Genomic DNA, 23,306 nt, shown 5'->3' with positions numbered 1-23,306 from the left:
CCCTTCTTCCAATAGTCCCCCTCTCCTTCCCCTCCCCATGACCCATTCTCTGTCTATCTCTCTTCCCCCCTTTTCCTTCCCCTCCCCAAACCTATTCTCTGTCTATCTCTCTTCCCCCTTCTCCAAGTAGTCCCCCTCTCCTTCCCCTCACCAGATCCATTCTCCCTGCCCTCTCTCTCTTCTTCTCTCTGCCCCTCTCTCTCTTCTCTCACTAACCCTCCTTCTTTATTTCCTTACATTTATATTCCCTTTCCCTTAAATTGTTTCTACCTCTCTCTCTCTCTGTGAATCTTACCTTGTAAGGGTGGAAGGCAAGAGTACTAACTGGTCCAATCCTCTGTCCTATAAATCCTTCATAGTACTTGATCGTGCTGAGTGTATCTCCCATTGTGTTGTACACATTGATCTGTTGGTTCTTGTAACCACTGTTAATAAAAGAAGAAAACAAATAACGATGCTAGACTTCAATAAGGCCTCAATAGTTATATCACTGGAAGTTTGACGTAGTAATCTCTTCTTCAAGTTTATGATTGTTTTAGATATGATCGTGGAGTCTTATTATTGTAATTGACGCACAAAATCAGCAGGAGATAACGATGGATTTTTTAAAAATGCATTTCATTGTATTTTATTTTATATCTCAGTGGAGCATGATGAAAAACATCCATAGCCTGAATTTGGTAGGATAATAATAATATATGAAATTTATATAGCGCATAATAGTCAAAAGACACTATGCGCTTTACAAAATATATTAAGTTACTAAATTATACATTGAACCTAAAAATGATCCAATAAACCTAAACCTTAAACCTAAAATATGTCGTACAAATTAGAACACATTTAATCAAAACATAAAAGTTACATCATTAATTAAAACTTACAATATTTAACAACATACTATATTGAACATTATCAACATTATTTTGAAAATAAGTGAGTTTTAAGCATAGATTTAAATATGGAGAAGGATGGTGCAGTTCTAATATTTAACAGTAGAGAATTCCAGAGTACAGGGGCAGATAGGGAAAGGGCTCTTTGACCATTATGTATTTGTATTTGTGGAGGGAGCAGTGAGAAGATGTCGTGAGGATGATCGAAGGCTAAGGTCTTGGTTTATATGGTTCTATGAGTTCTGATATGTACTGTGGGGAGAGGCAATTCTGGGCTTTATAACTGAGGATGACTATCTTAAAGAGTATACATTTTCCAACAGGCAACCAATGGAGCTTAAACAGTACAGGTAAAATTGGGTCATGTGCGTGAGTGCCTTTTATGAGCCTTGCTGCTGTAATCTGGATTCTTTGTAGACGGTTCAACTGGGTTTGGGTAGGCCATATAATAGAGTATTAAAATTATCAACATGAGATATAATTAGTGAGTAGTGCAACTGATTTCTGATTAAGAAAATGCCTTATCTGACCAATTTTATGAATAGCCATGATAGCCGACTGACAAGTCTTGGTGATATGATCTACTGTTATGTGATGATAAGACATATCTCACATATTCAATAATATATCAATACATAATCAATACTTATTTAATGCTTCTACAGGAAGTATAACAGGAAATCATATGTTTACCAACTTCAACTTTCTTAAGAAAGTATTACTCATTCTTCTTCCAGCTAAACTTCTGACGCACACACATTTCATGGGTTTCTTATTCACTACATTTCATGTTCTCCCTAAAAGGTCAACTCCCCCAATTCAGAGTAAAGTTATGATGTACAAATTGTTTTGGTCAAGCGTCCAAGGTTGACCAACACTTGTTTGGTTGTAGAGAGTCTTGACCAGACCAATTTAAAAGGAGTTTGCTTCTGAACGCAAATCAGATTGCAGAATAGAGTTTTGCAGAATAGAGATTGGAGTTTAGATTAGAGAATGGGTTAGAGATAGAGCTACAGAAGAGTTTACATTTTATATTACATCAGTTTGCAGAGTCTATTTTATATACTTCAGAATAAAGTCACCATCAGACTTACTCATGTATTTATCATTATCATCATCATCAAGTTATCATCTTTAATATGTGAACTCTACATCTTGCATTGATTTGTCTCATTTAAGTCTGGTTGGATATCAACCCAATGACAACACAACACTACCATTGACAGATTGACAGGAATTATATAAACAGGGCCTGAGATATAATCACATATTAAAATACACCTACATGTAATTGCCCCATTGAAGTTGAATGTATTAAGATCAGCCTGTTCTAATCATAAAGTGTTATATCTAATATGTATCTTTACTAGGTTTTGTATATTTATTATTTTTTGTCCTTATAAAAAAAAATATATATCAAAAAGCAAGTCAATCATAATGATTCATAACAAAGCAGAAGAAAGGATGAATTCGAACTTAGGCGGATACAACTGACTTTGTCAAAAACAAGTACATAAAAACAAAACAAATCACAGAACGGAGAGCTTGCAAAGCCATACACTTTACTTGTATGAGAGGCAAGCCCATGAGACTTAGTTTCAACTCTGGAATACACAGTGAAAAGGTAAAAGTTTGCCCAGTAGGTTAAACCCAAAGAGGCATTTTTCTAAACTTTCTTTGCATGTCTCTCTATTTCCTTTGTATCTTGATTCTCTTGGAATGCTGGGATGTTTGAGACAAGAATGAGTTCCTTTCAGATTTTTTTCAAAGAGGTATTTACAAACGGGGCGTGTCCTGCTCAAAATGTTTAAAGGCAGAAACGTGCATTCAAGTAATTCATTCACACAAGGGGTGTTAATGAAGTAGTCAAAGTTCCTATAAAAGAAAACAAGACTTTTGTAGGTTAACTGAAAGTATTGAATGGTCTGGAAGTTTAGAGGATTAAAAGATAATCCATTGGCTAATCTGATATACAATAACATCACAGTACCTCACAAAGTACAAGTCCATTGTTTACTTGAATGAATTTCAGTATTAAAGACTGCACCTAAATCAATTGGGTATATCATGACCCAATATGTAAGCTAAATCCTTGCAATCAAGAGGCAGTCATTTACTGCTAAAAAAACCTCTCCAACTATCCATATATCTATCTATCTATCTATCTAACTATAAAAATATGAAAGGGTAGAACATTGTTTAAATTTACACCTTTTTTGTTCTCTCTGTAGAAATAGTCTCAAATCGTCAATAAACTTAAACAAACAGAGTGCTAAATTATATTCCCAGAATGTCACATAATAGACACTTTAATCACTTTCTAAAATGTTTTTTTTTTATAATGTGATTACCCGTAAGTCCAGATTTGAAACCATTCATGGAAAAGGTATACTTGAAGATAAATGCCCGGGGGGGCCACTTCCATTGACGAGTGGATACCATGCGCGAACATGGGGTCTCAAAAAGCACCCTAAACACGTATTTTCCATATTCTGAAAATGCACCCCTTAACAAGTATTGGCGTGTGAAACCCTACCCTTAACAAGTATTGGAAACAAAACGATACTCTTGGCAAGTATTCCCTGAAATGAACCCCTAAACAAGTACAGCAATATTTTGTTATATTGATCCAATCATTCGTAACTCTATGGAAATCCATTTTTCTACATAGAATTTTTCAAAATGTCCTTTGTAAACAAAGGCGAACACACCAAATTGTCAAGTAAACAATGAATTTATGTAATTTACGTAATTTCTAGAAAACATTTTGAACATTCATGCATTTTATATGTTGACATTGCTGGCCATCCATAGTTGTGATTGATTGGATAAATTCTCGCTACCCCAAATAGGAACAAAAATCTCATAATGCGCGAGACGAGATAATTTTCACTCCGTCGGGTCGTCATCACCACTTCCGGTTCAGAGTAATGCTCGCGCGAGGTTCGCGATACTGAGTTTTCCACCACGCTGAAATCGATGCCAATCAGCGTAATATGTACAGATTGTAATACTTTTTATTTAATTTGGTCAGTTTTGATTCCATTTGAATTATAAATAAAAATATATTTCACGTGAAAATAATTTGTATTCATGTTTTTATTTGGTTATAAAAAAAAATAAAAAAAATGAATTTCTTAAAAAATTTTGCATTTAGCGACCGGCCTGACATCACGATCGTATTCGACTAGACGCTAAATATATACACTACAGCATTCATTCCGTTGAATTTTTCGTCGACCACAAAATGGATAAAAAAATCAGTTTCGGAACTGAAAAAAATCTTAACTGACAGAGGAACACCGTGCAATGGAAAGCGTCGGGCAGAATTAGTGACTTTAGCAGAAAAGGCAGTTAAACTGTATCGTGAAAGAGAGGGTTGTGATCACGAACTTTCCGAGCAAAAGCGACGTTGTGTTGTTGTGGATGACGGCACTGTTGATCTGAAAGGCAAAACTGGCATTGGACTTCCGAACAGGAAGTTGTAATACCGAAAAGCTATCCCATAATGCAATGCGCGTTACAGGGATTTTTCCCGGATCTCGGCGAAATCGCTATTTGGGGTAGCGAGAATTGCAACTCTTTGTAAGACGGGCCAGATCTAGACACACTATGATGTAGTGAATATTAATCTTTTACTTACTTTCTCATAAAACAAAATCAGTATTTAATGGAAGTCATTTCAATTATCCTTTAAAGGCCATGTCCACCCCAGCAAAAAGTTGATTTAAAGAAATAGAGGAAAATCCAACAAGCGTAACACTGAAGATTTCATCAAAATCAGATTTAAAATAAGCAAGTTACGATATTTTAAAGTTTTCACTTAATTTCACAAACAGTTATCTGCACATACTGGTCGGTATGCATGAGGGGACTGATGACATCACCCACTCACTATTTCTTTTGTATTTCATAATATAAAATATTTTAATTTTGAGAAACAAAGATTCATTCCCCCCTAAATAAATGGAATTAACGTCGTTTTAACATTTTGTGGTTTAGTCAAGTTGGTCATTATTGTCAGATTTGTAAAACAATAAAAAACAACAACAAAAGAAATAGTGAGTGAGGAACATCATCAACTCTCTCATTTGAATATCACTGAATTGTGCACGAAACCACTTTGTGAAAAAATAAGCGAAAATTTAATATGTCATAACTTTCTTATTTTACATCCGATTTTGATGAAATGTTCAGTGTTATGCTTGTTGGATTTTTCTGTATTGATTCAAATCAACATTTTTGGGGGTGGACTTGACCTTCAAAAGAAATGATATGAAGTTGTTCTTACCATGCAAAGATCCCGGCATGTGGATGAACAGCCATGGTATTAAGATCTGGAGCTGTGTTGACTACCTTCACAGACTCGGTGAATCGTGGATCCCAAAACCGCACATCACCTCCAAGACTGTTTCATGGATTAGAAAGAGTAATATATAAATTACTCATATTACAATAGGACTCATTTTGATCTAGTTACCCATCATCGTCATTTAGATGTGCCATTAAGAATCATTTTTTGTTCTCATCTTTATTGGTAAAGAAATCTATGCAATGTCATGATCACCATTTTCATTCAAACCACCTACATGTACTGGTATATGTAGCTGGTATGATACAAACATGTTAAAAACGGCTGTTTTCGACTCGCCATTCAGCCGCCATAGGGGAAATGTGGCTGTGCCATAGCAAACTATCATCATTGTCGTCATCCCTTTTACTACCAAAATCATTATCAATCATCACCACCATCACCATGATCATCATTATTGTCAATACCAACATCATCATCATCACCACCATCATTATCAACATCATCATCACCATCATCACCACCATCATTATCAACATCATCATCATCATCATCACCACCACCACCACCACCATCATCATCATGATCATCACCATCATCATCATCATGATCATCATCATCATTATCATCATCATCGTCACCATCACTACCACCAATTTCAATTGACATCATTACCCAAACAGCATTCTCATTGTCATTATCATCACCATCATCACTACCATCTTGATCACCATCATACCCTCATCCTTCTCATCAAAGCTTTGCATCCAATGCAAATACCATACCCAGCACTGATGATCTTGCCATCCCCTGCTCCTTTCTGCAGATGAACGTTGGACACCCAACTTTGGTGTTCTCGTAACGTCATCACTCGACTGTAAAATAGGAAAAATACAATGGAAATCAAGACACACTATCTAATAATAGAATCCAATAAAGTAAGACAGGCACACATCATAATTGTCAAGCCTGGAGGGCGTTTCAAAGAATTTACAAGCAAGTTTATAAAGGACTAATAACCCTTTCTTGTGGTAAAAGATAAACATCAGTAACTTACGAACAGCTTTATGAACCACCCACCGGGGCCACACCTTATGAAGCATTGTGGTAGATTCAAACAAAATTCAAAGTGCATTTGATCTTAATTTCCTACCTTTTACTTACACAATCTAAGATCAATGGTAGTTTGAGTTCCATTTGAATCTATTGCAACTCTTCATTATGCAAAGCTTTACTATACAGCAAAGAGCATTTCCTAGTGAAACATATATCTGGTTCATAATGATCACCTGCTTTTATTGTATCCCTTTAGGCGTTTTCATATACAGGTTTGACTGTATTTATTCTGGTTTGAATCCTGTTCACCTCTTACATGACCTAAAAGGAACACAGCAAATATAAAAAAAAAATCTAAAACAAACCCCTACAAATCCAAAAGGACTTGGTTTCATGTGAAATCTGACATTAAAATAGATATAAAGTCAATGCTGTCTATTATCTAATCCTGATCTTATCTGATCCTAATAATAAGAGTAATGTTCCTACCATTCTTGTGGTGCTAGCCTTCTATCATAGAGCCTGACAGATCCATCTCCGCACCCTGCTATAAGTAAAGACCTTCCAACAGAGTCACACGCAAGGCTTGTTACACAGCTATCAGCTCCAGTTGGTATATCCTGAACAACAGAAGGGGTGAAGTCATGGGTGTGATTAAGCGACCCAATATCAGGTCAAAATCAGGCTTCTGTTACTCATCAGGGCCCCGTTTCATAAAGAGATACAACTGTTGTAACTTTGCCATAATGGCAACTACCACGGTAACCTTGATTGTGATTGGCTGCTGAGCCCTGTTGTCATGGTAGTTGCCATAATGGCAAAGTTACAACAATTGTAAGTCCTTTATGAAATGGGCCCCTGGTTTAAAACATGGTAGTGTCCTTGCAACTTTTTATTAATATACTAATCGTACATTCACTAAAAAGCGCTTTTACGATCAGCGTTAATCAGCATTACCCTATTAAAGAGACAGTTTCTTGGGAAGCATAAATGCACATCACTTCAAAATTTGCTTTGATGAAGTCAATATAAACATGTTTCTGGTTTGGTTGAGATCGCATCATGATACTTATTTTGAAAAGCAACTTAACCTCCCATCCTGGGTGGTTATCTACCAAATAGATTTTCAAATGGTAGGATCAAACTATGTTTACAATCAGTGAAAATACAATTTTTGAAACCCAGTTCAAGCAATGACGACCAATTTTACAATACCAGGGGCTATTTCACTATACAAACTGATATTGAAGTCCATTTCAAGACTTGATGACCCCCCTCCCCCTCCACCAACCTAAACTAATATTGAAATCATACATTCAGACAAATTACCCCCTACAACCACTATTCAAATTTATTCTAAGACTAATTTTAACTGATGACCCTCCCCCTACATACCAGGCATGATATTCCCCTCTGAAAAAAAATCTGAAAAATAGCCAATGGTCGCTAAGTCACCGCTGAAGTCCGAGGCGCCCCGTAGGGGTTACAAACTATTGCATAGTGAGTCTGCATGATAGTTTTATCATTTGACTTAAAAAAGCAGTAAAAACAGCATGAGATTGTTCTTGGGCAAAGGATTTCACCTAAAAATAAAATTAAACATTAAAAACTCTGGAAAAAAGTTTATAAAAAAATAGCAATTCCGATTTTAATCGGGAAAATATCATGCCTGTACATACCTAAAACAATACTTAAATCGGTTCTATTACTGATGTCTACCCCCCAGGGATTGCCCAGGGGTTATTCATAGGGAGATATAACAAAGTTAGAGACCTGTAGTTTGAGTTCTCTCTGAGTATCCCAGACCCGTATCGTTCTGACGTCCCCTGAGGCTAGAAGCATCCCGGATCCCTGCTCCCAATCTAGTACTAATCCAGATCCTGAAACAAATAATAACAACATAAAAAATATCAGGGTGTACCCATGAATTCCAATGAGAGATACAAAATTCTATATACAAGCAAATGCCTGTAACTATTTAACAGTATTTTCTTATGATTTTAGGTTAATTAGTAGTATTATTTATATTTGAAGCTTGATAAAATACAAGAACTCACTGGCGTACAGATGGGAGTGGCTTGGGGTGCCATGAATCCTCTTAATTTTTCACGACCAAAAAAAAAATAAGAGAAAATTAAAGACAAAAAAGAAAAAAGGAAAGAGAGAAGGGTGAAATATTATATCATGTTCTGAATATTACACCAAAATCTATCACAAAATTGGGGTTTGGAAATAAAAATTGTCGAAATTTTTGCTTGCCCGCAACTTTTTACAAATTTTGCCTGATACACCATACCTGGCCCCTCAAAATTTTTTGCTCATTATGCCACTGAAACTGTTACAGAGCTAGAGCCTTGAGTGTCTTTGGGATGGTGTGTATGCCCTTTATCCCTACTGGAACCAGGCATTCCCTGTGTCAGGGACTATTATCGACTGCTTGCATATAACGGTACCTCTATTTGATACTAGCATATCAGACAAGGCTTGCCACGCTGTGACCAGCTCAACAGGTTTGCCCTCTGGGGTCCAGTAATTCCTCCATATACGAACCGATCCATCGTCTGAAATAAAAACAACCACAAGAATATCAGTACAGAGGGCTAAATACAAATAGATATTTGAAACATTAATGACTGATATAACATTTTTGTATGTACATGTAGCTTACAGAAGACTAACAGTTATATTTAATTATTATGATTATATTTTGTGTAATCAAACATATAAACAGCATACAATAGGATAAGCAGGTCTGCAAATGTCATGTGACAAGTCATGTGATCAAGTGAATCATGATTAAATCATTACGTACCTACTCCAGTCATTACTAGTGCTAGATCGTGTGAGTTGAGTATATCCATTGAGGTAATCTTTGTGTGCTTCGGGTTCTTGTTGAGGAAGTAGTTTAACCTTTCACCGCTCTCCCAGTTCCATACACTAAAAGCAAAAAGGGATTTGAATTGTTTCATTTTTTTTCTTTGTTTCAATTTTTTTACGATCTTACCGGCTCTATTATACATGTATTATTGTGAATCTGTATATTTTTTTATATAAACCTTTTGTAAACATTTCAGCCATTTGCTGCCATATGTGTATTTTTGTTTTTTAAATGAATGAACCGTGAATATATTGTTTCATTCAGTTATTTGGGCATGAGTCCATATCTCAATACATGGACTGTTCTTTGTAGGGCTATGGATGCATACAATGTACATGAAAATTGAAAGAAAAAAAATTCCACTCTCAAATTGTTTTGAAAATCATATCCTGATATCAACTCCTGATCAAACTCAGGGTCCAGTTACATAAGGACTTTTTATAATAATAAACACTGACTATCTATAACAAGTTTACTATCAGCCAATCAAATTAAATGATTTCAGTAGCTTTTATTGGCTGTAGTATAAATCTGTTATTTATATGTTTTATGCAACAGGCCTTTGGTGTGATGCTTGCATTGCTCTTGACAGAAGCTTCATAAAATATCAAAATTCCCTTAATTTCCTTCATCTTCCATAGTGGAAAAACTTGTTTTGCATAACTCGTCAAGAAATTGCAGGCAGAGAGCGACGAAAAGAAAGGAGTTAATAATGGCCTCTGATGTGAGGACCTGCTAATTGAAAGAACACTACATGAGAGCAACAGAGTATAATTTGCAAGATTAAACAATAATATACATTTGCAAATCAAAGACAGCACCAAAACACTTACTGTGTGTGTGTGATGATAGATGAGTTTAGATATATTGATCGCTTTAATTCATTGACCATTTACTCCAATCTCATAAATATTCATACAATTATTACAAACAAAATATACATGTACAAATATTAAAATATAAGCGATAATGCACAAAGAATGTTCACTTTACAACAGATTAATGATGGAATTTGGAGAAACCTGATATGGTTTTGAAAAATAAAAGTTCTCATTAAAATACACATGTATATGTAATTCATATTGATAGTTTAGAACATAGATTATACATTATGACGTTACAGGGATAAACAAAAAATAATAATAACAATCGCATAAACTGAGTCAGCCTTTAAAAAGTTGGGTTGGACTTTACCAAACATATTGTTAATGGTATTTTCTTCAGAATATTCAGTTTATTCAGGGGATATAGAATGATAAAAGGCATGTCAGGAGTCTTATATAGCAAAGCAGAATATATACTTCATTGCATAATTTCTGGGATCTATAAATCTATTACTGTACTTACCATACACCTTCCCTATCAGCAACGATGGCATGGGGATTGAATGGATGGAATTTAACTACGTAGGGGACAGCAGAGTTCTTGTTGATGAAGATTTGGTCATCTAAATGGCAAGAATCTGTACAGGATATCAATGCAAGACAAAAACCAGAAATTGTTGATACTATTCTGCTTTGGACTATTTGATATTCGCTATACGAGGGTTCACTTAGAGACAAAAGCATACTTGTTAATAATTGTTAAAATTGTACTATCCAGATTATCAAAATTTGCATATGCCAACTGAAGGGGAAGATTTAAATTTAGTTTGATTGCCTTTAAATTTTTTCTGCTCACTTTGTTAAAGTTTCTTTTCTCACTCTCTTTGTTTCTAACTCATTCCTTCTTCACTCTCTGCTATATCTCAGTCTTTTTCATTTACCCCCCCCCTCTCTCTCTACCTTCCCCTTTCACAATCTTTCCCTCTCTCTTCCTATCTCTCTCTCTCTACCTCCCCCTTTCACTATCTTTCCCTCTCTCATCCCTTTCTCTTCCTCTCTCTCTACCTTCCCTCTCCTACAATCTCTTTTACCCTTTCCCGCACAATTTCCCCTACCTTTCTCTCTTATCACCCTTTCCCTCTCCCCGCTCTCTCTATCTTCATCTCCTCATCTCTCACTCCTTTTCCAGCTCTCTTTCTCTCACCTCCAGGCATGATATTCCCCTCTAAAAAAAATCTCAAAAGTAGCCAAGGGTGGCTAAGTCCCCGCCGAAGTCCGAGACGCCCCGGTCGGGGTTACAAGCTTTTGCATACTAAAGAAATTGAAGTGATTTTTAAGGTGAGTCTGCATGATAGCTTTATCATTCAACTTAAAAAAAAAGCATGAGAATGTTCTTGGGCAAAGGATTTCACGGGAAAAAAATTAAACAAAAAAAAAAAAAAAAAAAAAAAAAAAATAAATAAATAAATAAATAAAAGAATTTGAAAAAAAAAAAAAAAAAAAAAAAAAAAATGGAATTCCGTTTTTGGTCGGGAGAATATCATGCCTTCACCTCTCAACCTTTCCTCAATCACACTGGTTTGTTCTCCCCACTCTGTCTTTCTCACCTCCTCTCTCCCCCACTCCCTCCCTGCATTACCTTCCCCCTCTAATACTTACTGGCTTTCTTGAGTTGTTCCCTTGTTTCATTTCGTATCCTAGCATTGCGTACAAACCTCCATTCTCTCATGTGATGTAAGCCACTGAACGGATCCATCTCTTCCGGCGCCTGTGAATAATGCAATGTGAAGATTGAAATTCCTTCTTTAAACTACAGTGCATATTAGGTATTCCAACCATTTTTTTTAATATCAAGAATACATGATCTATTCTAATGATTTTTATTCTAAATAATTGAGTAACTATCAACTTTAATTTGACAACTTGCTTGCATCACAATTGTGGTAATCAAATCATCTTGTCTCAGGATAATTTGATGGTGACACAACAATTGCTCTGGGCCCCATCTTACAAAGAGTTACGATTGATCCTATCAATCATAACTCTTTGGAAATCCATCAGTGTTATAATGTTTTCTACAGGAGATTTGCAAAATGTCTTTTGTAAACAAAGTAGAGCACACCAAATTGTCAAAATATCAATAAATTTATGGATATTCATTCATGTCAAAAATTTTTTTGAAACAAAAAAGCATTTTAGATATTGACTTTGCTGGCTTTCCATAGTTGCGATTGATTGGATCAATCGCAACTCTTTGTAAGACAGGGCCCAGGTCATAATATCTCTGATGGCATAAGGTTAGAGTTTTTGGTTTGACAGAATAATGCAAAGATAAGGATAAGGGTTTATTCAGTATTGGAGGTGAGATTTCATGTTTGGCTTAACATGCAGATTTTCCATCGGAGCAATTGTCAGTGGATCAAGTGTCTTGTAACCGAAGGGAAGCGGGGTCAAGATGATCAAAAGGTGACGTTTTCTCTTCAATTGAATAACTGGGGTAATACAGAGTTAATTTGTACAGGACAAAGATACGGTATGTCTTTTGATAATGATATTGTTCTTTGTTTTTCTTACTCATATTTTCTTTCCATTTTTTTCCCACTCCCCCAACTATTTGAAAATTCAGAGGGGGGCTGCCCCCTTCCCACCTGTACTGCTGCCCTCTTCTCATTACATAAAAATGAATTTCAAACCATGATTCTCTACTATATATACAACACAATGCTCAATGATTATGAGTACAGATCAACGTTTTACAAACCCATGGGAATATTTTACTTGCACATTTGGTATAGTATTGATGTTCAGAGTGAAATAACAAGGTGGACACATTAGCTGAGTTTTGATTCATGTTTAATGACTGTTAAAGACTGTTCGATCTCCTCTTTACCTGCAGAACATGACCATACATTTTCAGTTTGTGTAAATTTATGGTATGGTATCTTTAAAAAACACAAGAACAAATTAAGACTTGTGATAATACATTTGGGACCAATTTCAAAATTTAGCTCTAATCCATTGGAAATGGGCTACAAAACATATTCCTGGGGCCATTTCATAAAGCTGTTCATAAGTCGGGCATGACTTTCCAAAAGACTGGTAATCCTTTCTCACGCTTAATGATATATCTCTATGTAGCTGACTTTTAAGAGCATGTTCCAGCTGTATGTAAAGTCGTGCATAACTAAACGTAGAATGGCCCTGATGGGTGCTTCATCAAGCTATTCATAATTTCTGAGCGTCTTTACAATGACTGGTTATCCTATATTGTAGTAAACGATACACAACATATTTTCATTAATATTAATCTGGTTCCTAAAAAAGGATCACCAGTCATTTGTAAAGTCATTTGTAACTTACGAACAGCTTTATGAAAAGCCCACCTGGTTAAAATGAAACCTACCTTCATGACTGACTGAGCAAAATACTTGCAACACCAATCAGTGAATTCTGTAGTAATGCTAAGATTCTTGGTTGTCAGTACATCCTCAACCTCCTCATATGTCTGAAAATATGGGCGAAACATTGATATATAAATAACGACCAGTTAAACACAAGGTAAAAGAAATTAGTCATTTCTAAAATTTCAACAGAGCTAATTTTACAGGACTAATCCGTTACCGTGTCTGGAAGGCCTAGGAAATAATGAAAAATGAATATACAACATGAGACAAAATCTTGAGGAAAATAGTCAGGAGACAGCTCTTACTGTGACAACCAACTTATCTAGATATTTTCATATTTCTTCCATGTATTTTAAATATTTTGGGGAATTAAATGACAGAAATCTACTTTCATGAAATTAAATCTATGTTGCTAATAATTATGAAGCATCGCTTGCTATTAAACGTTGTGAATAAAAGAGTTGAGCCCCTCTTTGTTTTCATTTCAGATATATTCATCAGTTAAAAAAAAAAAAAAAAAAAAAATCTTGATGACATAAAAGATATAATGGAAAAGTTTCTTCCTGAAGGAAATACTGTCACGGCTTGGATTTGAAACCATAATCTATAATGGTCATAAGAACAATAATAATAACAAGTGGAGCGCCTCTTGCAGTCTCGCCTGCATTAAATTCAATATAGCAGCAGTGCTGACTTTGAAAATGAATATAGAATGATCATTTACAAAAAACACCATTTATATGATGATAAAATACTATGTTCATTGACCCTAAATGACATTTGAGACATTTGACATATTTGACCTTGATCGTGTGACTGAAGACTTGTACAAGACAATCAGTGATACAAGATCCTGCCACCGCCGTCAGAAAAGCGGCGCCTATAGTCTCGCTCTGCTATGCAGGCAAGACAATTTTAGTTACATTTATATAGCGCTTCATACGTTGTTATCTAAGCGCTTTACATTGTAATTATCATTACCCCGGTCATAGGATCCATCACCTTTCCACATAAAGAGTGCACCATCTCCACTCCCTGGGGAGTATCCTGGCCAGGCAACCGTTTATACCCAGTGCACACATGCCAATCTAATCACACTGACGTTCACATCCTACCGGGAGGGTGTTTCATAAAGCTGTTCGTAAGTTAAGAGCGACTTTAAGAACGACTGGTGATCCTTTCTTGTGGTAAATGGTATTAAATTGGTGATTGTGTAGCGCGTATAAGAAGGGTTCACCGGTTGTTCTTAAAGTCGTTCTTAACTTAAGAACAGCTTTATGAAACGGCCCCCTGGTACCCATTTAACACCTGGGTGGAGAGTGACGAACGTGGATAAGTGCCTTGCCAAAGGACCCTTGGCTTAAGTGTCAAGTAACTGAACCAATACGCCATGACATCTCCAAAATGAAGCAAGGGATGAGTCAAATTCTTAAGATATTGTTTTAGGGTCTTTCTATCACATTGGAGACAATGGGAGTGCAAGGATTCAAACTCACAACCTTACAATCATGAGTCTAATGCTCTTACCACTTGACCACTTGTGGAGCGTTGTGGCCCAGTGGATTAGTCTTCTGACTTTGAAACAGAGGGTCATGGGTTCGAATCCCAGCCATGGCGTAATTTCCTTCAGCATGAAATTTATCCACATTGTGCTGCACTCAACCCAGGTGAGGTGAATGGGTACCCGGCAGGATTAATTCCTTGAATGCACTGAGCGCTGGAAGGCAGCTCGAGCTAAAGCCGGGGTAATAATAACAAACAATGCGCCTCGGAATAGAATATTTCTAGATAGATGGCCCTATACAAATGCCTATTCATATTATTATTACTAAATAGGCTCATTATTGCGGACTGAAATATTGTTCCCGCGTTCGTGCGTACGTACGGTCCTGGGGTTTGGTATAAATAGACTACGTTATCAGATAATTTTCGTCACTTGATAAAGAGTTGCAGCGGCACTCGAAAGCTCGTGAACTTGTAAGCTAGTGAGCACTTTTTGCGAGAGTGATCACGAAATTTCCTAGAAAGCTAGTGAACACTTTTTGCGAGAGTGATCACAAATTTCCTTGTTGACCATAGTAGATTGCGAGACAAAAGAATACCCTCTAGCGATCATATTATTATCATTACCACATGATAAAAATATGTTAGCTAGTGAGTGTAGAACAATAAAAAGCGATAATGTTACATTCTTGTAACAGATACTTACTACACTTGGTCCTTTGTCGTGGAGTTTCCTAGTCCTTGTGAATCGCTGTGAGTGGAGGGTAGGTGAAGGGCCAGGGTACTGGGCGTCGATAGGCCCAGGGTTCTGAGGCCTCTCCGGTGGAGGTTGCTCCCAGGGTTTGATGGGGACGGGTCTCATGATCTCATTGGGGATGTTCAGGGGTGGTGAATCACTGATGATCAGTGAGGAGAGAGAGAGAAAGAGAGCAGCATGAGAAAGAGAGGGGCAGATAGGCAGAGGAGAAAGCAACAGAGAGAAAGAAAGGGAGAAAGACAGACAAATAGACAGATAGAAAGAAGGGATATAGAGAGAAATAGATAGAAATAGAGAGAGAGAGATAACACAGTGAGATAGAAGTCAATTTAAATTATTTCATATGATTTTCTAGGAGATCGTAATAAAATGATTGGCTATTATTGGGTGCAGTCATGTTTGATCCCTTTTCCCCCTTTTCCTTTAAAAATGTCCCGTATTGTAACAACACTGCATGAATTAACAATATAGTGATTGCCAGTCCAAGACAAATAATTCTCGACTATACTTCCTCAAAGCCTGGCAAAATTTGTATACTATCAGAGAGTCCACTAAATGTTGGTTATCATTATAATTAAAGCACTTTACAGCTACATTACCATTCTGGTCATGCACATTCTCCACTCCCAGGGGAGCATTCCAGAAATTTCTTCTGAGCTAAAATGCCAGGTATACTGCTTGCTAACTTACCTCATATCCTGTGGTGGAGATGACTGTGAGTTCCTGGCTTACCTGCACACAATGTATGCACAATCTCCACTCCCAGGGGAGCATTTGAGCAGGGTGCTTCTCAGCTATTAAATGCCAGGCATCCTCCTTACTAACTTACCTCATATCCTGTGGTGGAGATGACGGTGAGTTCCTGGCTTACCTGCACACAATGTATGCACATTCTCCACTCCCAGAGGAGCATTCTAGCAAATCATCTAAGCTAAAATGCCGGGTATACTACTTGCTAACTTACCTCATATCATGTGGTAGAGATGACTGAGTTCCTGGCTTACCTGCACACAATGCATGCACATTCTCCACTCCCAGAGGAGCATTCCAGCAAATCATCTAAGCTAAAATGCCGGGTATACTACTTGCTAACTTACCTCATATCCTGTGGTGGAGATGACAGTGAGTTCCTGGCTTACCTGCACACAATGTATGCACATTCTCCACTCCCAGAGGAGCATTCCAGCAAATCATCTAAGCTAAAATGCCGGGTATACTACTTGCTAACTGACCTCATATCATGTGGTAGAGATGACTGAGTTCCTGGCTTACCTGCACACAATGTATGCACACTCTCCACTCCCAGGGGAGCATTTGCGCAGGGAGCTTCAAAGCTATTGAATGCCAGGCATCCTACTTGCTAACTTACCTCATATCCTGTGGTGGAGATGACTGTGAGTTCCTTGTAGGACTAGACGGTGCAGAGCTTGTCTTTCTGCTATCTCTCACCAGCTGAGGTTTGGCCGAGATGGTTGCCTAGATCACAAACCATACAGATTAAACAGATTCAAATTTATCACATGAAATGTGATTGCAAAATGTCCTGATGGTTACATTGGATAAAAGAATGTATGGTTAACAAGCATCGACATGATAACAGCTAATATATGAAGCAAAGTATATGAAGAAAATGCATGAAAATCATTTCAATGTTCCTAGAATTCAGAGGAAAATACTAAATGGGAGCTCAGCACAATTTTGCCAATGAAATGTTCAAAAGAACCCTGGAAAATCCCCATACAATACAATATTAAAGTTTTCTTTAAATGTTGTAGATTTACGAAGTAAGCCATGAAAAGAAGTCCCCAGATAATAAAAACAAGTGGGGCGCCTCTGGCATTCTCACCTGCATCACACAATTCAATATAGCAGCAGTGCTGACTTTAAAAACAACTATAAAATAATTATTCACAAAAAACACCATTCATATTACAATACAATACTACATTCATTGACACTAAATGACATTTAACTTTGATCATGTGACCTACATGTAAGGCTTGTGCAAGATGATCAGTGATACTTGACTACCCCTATGTCCAAATTTCAAGAACTAGCTCCATAAACTTTCAAAGTTATGATGGTAATTCAACAAATACCCCCAACATGGCCAAAGTTCATTGACCCTAAATGCATTTGACCTTGGTCATGTAACCTGAAACTCCAGCAGGATGTTCAATATACAAATATTGACTGCGCATGAGGATAACTGTGTAAATTATCATTCCCGTAAGAGTATGACCCACCTTGAGGTTGATAGCATTGACCAGGGTCTGGGCTAAATCCTTGACCTTCGGATGGGGGTCTTGGGTCAAGAGTAAAATGACCCTCCATATCTGAACAAAGACATTGGACGCCAAGGAGGAGGTCGATGGCACTCTTGGTAGCTGAAAAAAGAAGAAAAACATAATACATGATAACAATGATTGTGAATTGAGAATATCTTATAAAAATAATAATTCATATTTACCAACCTACAAACAGGGATACCAACCCTGATAACAGTGCTTGTGAATTGAGAATATCTTATAATACATATTTACCAACCTACAAACAGGGATACCAACCTTGTAACACAAATTGCAGTCTTTTTTTGAGGGATGAACAAAAGAAATTGGTAGAAAGAAAGCATTTTCAATTGTCTGAAATAAACATTGTGTACAATATTTTGAAGATTTTTTTTCATGAAACCTGCAGTATTTCAATGTTTGAAACTAGTATAAAAACAAAATAATATACTACAAAAAAGGATCAATTGACATCCCTAAAACAAAAGAAATGATAGGAAAAAAAGCATTTTCAAATGTCTGAAGTAGACACTGTGTACAATATTTTGAACATTTTTTTCATGAAACTTGCAGTATCTCAATTAAAAAAAAAAGAATAAAAACAGAATCAAATACTACCAAAAAAGGAACAATTGACATCCCTGACCATGCATTCCTCAAACCATTTTTGCTGACCCAAGAGGAAAATGATAAAATTCAAGAGAAAATCATTTTAAGCAAATGCTCAAAATCTAGATACTTCTTCCTAGTCTGCAAGCACAGACTCAAATTTGACACTTTTATCAACTATACCATGCCTGGAGTGAAGACTAGACTCCAAACTCTCTGTCTGTAATAGCCACAGTACATCATGAACATAGTCTCACTTCTTCAGACTTTGCATTTTGCACTATGCGAATTTAAAAAATCAAAAAGTCTGTGCCTGCAGACTACATGTAGCTTCTCCCCAAGATCAAGCCCATACATCCCAAAGATGAGGGAGAGTACGTCTCTCAAGTATTGGACTTTCGAGTCTTCCCTAATTTCCGCAAGCCAAGTTTGGCCATATAAACTACACTCTAAAATGAATTAAATACATATTCATTCCCTTAAAAACAGGATAATAAAAAAAAAGCTAAAAATATCAGTTTTGTACTCACTTTTGGATTAGCGCCTGGAATACTGAGAAAGTCGCCACTGCCCGGTGAAGAACCGCTACTTGATGGTGATCTGGCCATGGTAGAACCTGCTGTGAAATGTCAAAGGTCAAGGGTTAATTTTTTATCCCTTCTCACCATTCCAGGTTTTATTAAGTGTGCATGATATGACCTAATGCAAATATGTTATTTATGCAAACTGTTTAATTGTGTTTGTATTTCTAGCAGTGCAAAAATAAACTGATATGGAGCAGCCTCTTAAGGTTTTTGCATGACCCAGATTTCAATGTCTTGATTATGATATGGTACATGTACAGCTGAACCAATACAATAGATGCTGCCAACATTTATCCAACAGCCAAAAAAGTTTGCGTTTTTTGATGAATGCATAAGTTTCAAGGCTGTAGTCGAGGCTTTATAGAAGAACACATTCTCTGTATTTTAGCAGTGTTTTTTGTGATTATTATTAGTATATTATTGTGATATAAATTATAAGGCCTCCGCACACCTTACGACTTGTCTACAATCTGTTTGGAACAAATCGCATTCTGCTTATTTTCTGACAATGTGAATGTAAAGTATCGTTATATTTGAGGTGCAAATTAACTGTAAGAATACTGATATAACAATGTGGATGATTGCAAACCTTTATTTTGGAGCAAGGGTCAAATTGGTTTCAAATCATAGGCAATCATACAATTATGCTATGATGTCATTACGAATACGGTAGATATTAAATTCACTCTTATTCTTATAATGATGAAAGCATAGTCACAGATTTGAACGCAAGTATTTGTACAATGATTTAGAACTTTACACAGTAAGTCATGTCTCAATATACATGTACATGTACATATATAAATTTTATTCCAATATCGGATAGTAGATCAATTGTTAGGTGTGCGGTGGCCTTCACATACAGCTAGATACAAGCATAAATGAAATGTTTTTTTTTTTTATTTACCATTTAGATCAAATTCATTAACATAAAATAGCGGGATGTTTAAAAAAAAGGAGTGAACAGCTAACATCTAAAATTTGATTACTATGGATTAAAACACAAATACGGCTTGACAGTGTACATGTAAAATGCCCCCCCCCCCCCCACAAAAAAAAAAAAAAAAAAAACAATAGCAACATAGAAGTAGAATTCTTCAAACAAAATGACTGATCTGTTTTTGTAAAATAATCAAAATACTGTTCCTCCAGGGTACCATTTTACTGACAGTTACCATGGCAACCAATGATTCTCAGCCAGTCAAAACAAAGGATTTCAATTAAACTGTCTGTGAATAACAAAATGTAAAGTCCGAAATGGTGCCCTGTTCACGGAAGTTAGCACAACTATATTTGCAGATAACCATTCCACAGGAACAAATACAAGTGAACAATAGGCAAAGCTCAAGACAACAATAGCTCAATAGGCATTCAAGACTGTGCACATGTACATGTCTGTGCATAGCATATCATATGTAACATCTAGAAATATGACAATTAAAAATAAAAAACAAACAGTGTCAGTATACCATACTAATAAGAGCACTTCGCAACTCAATGTTACCAAGAGTTTTGTGTTGGTTCAATGCAGTACCACTCATGGGTGCAATCTCGTTATTGTTCTAATGATCAGCATTTTACAGTGGCTGTTTTCAGGTTTGGTGTTGCATGGTGTTGCAATTAATATTTTTATCCCATAGCTTTCAAATATAGGATGAGTTTCAAAAGATTTCATATTACATCAAAAATAGATTTAACACCAAGCACAATTTGTCCAGTAGTACACTACATCTACATGTAGAGTGAGAATATCATTACTTTATAGAGAACTTTGATAAAATTTCCACAAAATAAATGCTAGTGATGGTAAATGTTACAGCAGAAAGCAAAGCAAAGCACAGAATAACGACTAACAAAGCTGTAAATGTACAATGACATTTTCTAACAAGCAAGGCATGCAATGCAGAACTACTCTCAACAAATTTTAACAAAAAGGCCCGAGATATACTATTATTCAAGAGACAGAGATTGAGAAAACAATTGAAAATACATGTAACAGCAGGTGAAAGGTTTTAAAAGCATGCATACAATGCCATAAGACAAGCCAATGCATTTCTATTTCTATAAGCATGTGATCAGAAATGAACACCAAGAATATTTTCAGTCAAACCAAGTTTGTAATTAGATATCTATTTTGAGTATATGATTTATGCCTATTTGCATTGCTTGTATTCATGTTTGAATTCATTTTATATCTATCTTTTATAATGTTTTGTTAATACATGTACCTATGTCACTCAGTTTTTTTTCTATCTAATATATCTGAATTTGAATTGTTTAATGCATTTTTTCTGTACAATGTTAGATATTTACTATGTCAACAGGACCATGTTGAAAAACAGCGTATTCATTATCTGAACATGTTTATCCTGAATAAAGATTTTTAAATACATAAATAAATTATGTATGACTGAAAGTGGATGAAATCAACCGTCTGTGTTCTGTCCATGTAACAAATAAATGAAACACTGATGAGAAATCCAAATAAAATTGGCAGGTCTGTATATGTAGTACTATTTATACTGCTTTATAATATCAAGTCAATTAAGTCTAAACAATTATATAATAATTAATGTGTTATACAACATATACAAAACACAGCAATACAAAAGGTATCAAAGCAAAGAAGCAACAACAACAACAACAACAAAATCTACATTCCGAAGTATTAAAAGCATGTAAATGTAAGGTAAAATTAGACTACATATATACAAGCTTTATTTTTAATTAGTGAATAAAAAGGCGTGGTTTCCGGTTATAATATTGTATAATGGCAGCAAAAATAAAATAGAATAATAAAACATGATTTTTACTTCTGACAAGGGATTAAAGCTTTCATTAAAAAAAAAAAGCCTGTTTGGTATGTTATGTGCATTGCAAGAATAAATATGATAAATAGGGCAATAAATGAAAATTAAAGAGAATATATTAACTGATAATGAAAAGCTAGAAGAAAATAAAGGTATAATATGTAGCTTAGGACAGGGAAGAAAAGGGAAAACTGCATTGTCATATGAAGTATCAAATCAATGATGGAAGAAAATCCTCTGAAAAAAAAATCTTTAAGAAAAGAGGAAAGTAAATTTTAAAAGGATAACAGAGTGGGGGAAGGAGGCAGCGATGAGGAGATTGAAAAGGAGATTTTAATACTTTTTTTCCTTCAAATCACAAAAATGCCATTGGCATCCTTCTGCTGGGATTGAAATAATGTAAAGAAGCTTCTAAAGAGTGAATGTTTGTCATGCATTAAACATGAAGGAAAAGTATACAGTATCAGAAAATTGAGCATCAGGTGATCAAAAGTATTTCAACAGAATTTGGAAGAAAAAATACAACACGGTTGGGAGAAGCGGTTTGTGTGATCTGATGGGGAAACAAATGGTATACATAGTATAAAGTTTGCAAAGAGATAACAAGCACACAGAATATAATTTGCAAAAGAATAAGAATGAAAAATATTAAAATGTAAAATAATGAGAAAATCAAAGGAGAAAAAAAATCAACATTTCATCTATCTATTTATACATTTTGAGATCCAATTTTTTTTTTTGGCCTAAGCTAAATTTCATTCAAAAGATGTTATCTAGGAAACATTTATTGTAGCAGAACTTAATATAAAAAAAAAAGGCAAAGGATGATACTAATTTGGTTCCAAGGAGCAGGTTGACTTAAAAAAAAAATTAACATATAAAAAATAAAGACATTAGTTAGCTGATGATTACAAAGATAACTATGCATCGGTTAGCATGAAGCCAATATTTAAACATGCTTTTAATATAAACTATCTATAGACCATGATAATGACTTATAAATGAGGAATTATAAAGAAGTTAGAAACCAAAATGTAATAAGAGGAGAAGGGATTCGGAATATGACACAAGCTCTGAAAACAAATGCTCCATTATCCAGCCCGGAAAGCATTAGATGGCAGGTTTGAATTCCACTAGTTCAAATTTTTCCTGACTTACGATTTTCATTACAGATCGAGCACAGTGATCTTAAACAAATAGGAGTAATGCCGAAAATGTGTTAACAAATTATAATTTCCTCCTATTCAAGCCTCTTTATTTACAAGCTTTATAATCATCCTACACTTAATCTTTAGGCCAGATAACTTGCAACTTTTTAATGAGTTCAATTGATATTTCATTTCTTACTATCATTATATTTTTATATAATATTTATATATTTCATATAT

General features: G+C 35.6%; 1 protein-coding gene across 8 annotated transcripts in view; it reads right to left on the bottom strand.

Moving 5' to 3' along the window:
* LOC129269165 (regulatory-associated protein of mTOR-like) overlaps nucleotides 1-23,306 on the bottom strand; it is a 55,293-nt gene that overhangs the window by 5,294 nt on the left and 26,693 nt on the right. For 5 of the 8 annotated variants that reach the window (XR_010294824.1, XM_054906628.2, XM_054906622.2 and 2 more), the window contains 14 exons: nucleotides 19,055-19,143; nucleotides 17,874-18,014; nucleotides 16,997-17,103; nucleotides 15,577-15,766; nucleotides 13,367-13,468; nucleotides 11,623-11,731; nucleotides 10,487-10,601; nucleotides 9,074-9,198; nucleotides 8,715-8,822; nucleotides 8,035-8,141; nucleotides 6,751-6,881; nucleotides 5,991-6,080; nucleotides 5,185-5,301; nucleotides 296-425 (listed from right to left, as the gene is read on the bottom strand). Coding sequence is in view for 7 of the 8 variants with exons in the window: in XM_054906628.2 (XP_054762603.1) it covers nucleotides 296-425; nucleotides 5,185-5,301; nucleotides 5,991-6,080; nucleotides 6,751-6,881; nucleotides 8,035-8,141; nucleotides 8,715-8,822; nucleotides 9,074-9,198; nucleotides 10,487-10,601; nucleotides 11,623-11,731; nucleotides 13,367-13,468; nucleotides 15,577-15,766; nucleotides 16,997-17,103; nucleotides 17,874-18,014; nucleotides 19,055-19,143 (1,661 nt within the window). In the remaining variant the exon portion in view is untranslated. The remainder of the gene's footprint in view (nucleotides 1-295; nucleotides 426-5,184; nucleotides 5,302-5,990; nucleotides 6,081-6,750; nucleotides 6,882-8,034; nucleotides 8,142-8,714; nucleotides 8,823-9,073; nucleotides 9,199-10,486; nucleotides 10,602-11,622; nucleotides 11,732-13,366; nucleotides 13,469-15,576; nucleotides 15,767-16,996; nucleotides 17,104-17,873; nucleotides 18,015-19,054; nucleotides 19,144-23,306) is intronic. The other 3 variants (XM_054906629.2, XM_054906624.2, XM_064105428.1) reach the window with 1 other exon arrangement.

Source organism: Lytechinus pictus, chromosome 10 (genome assembly GCF_037042905.1).
Source record: "Lytechinus pictus isolate F3 Inbred chromosome 10, Lp3.0, whole genome shotgun sequence".
NCBI classification, from domain to species: Eukaryota; Metazoa; Echinodermata; class Echinoidea; order Temnopleuroida; family Toxopneustidae; genus Lytechinus; species Lytechinus pictus.
This window is presented reverse-complemented; position numbering and strand designations above follow the sequence as displayed.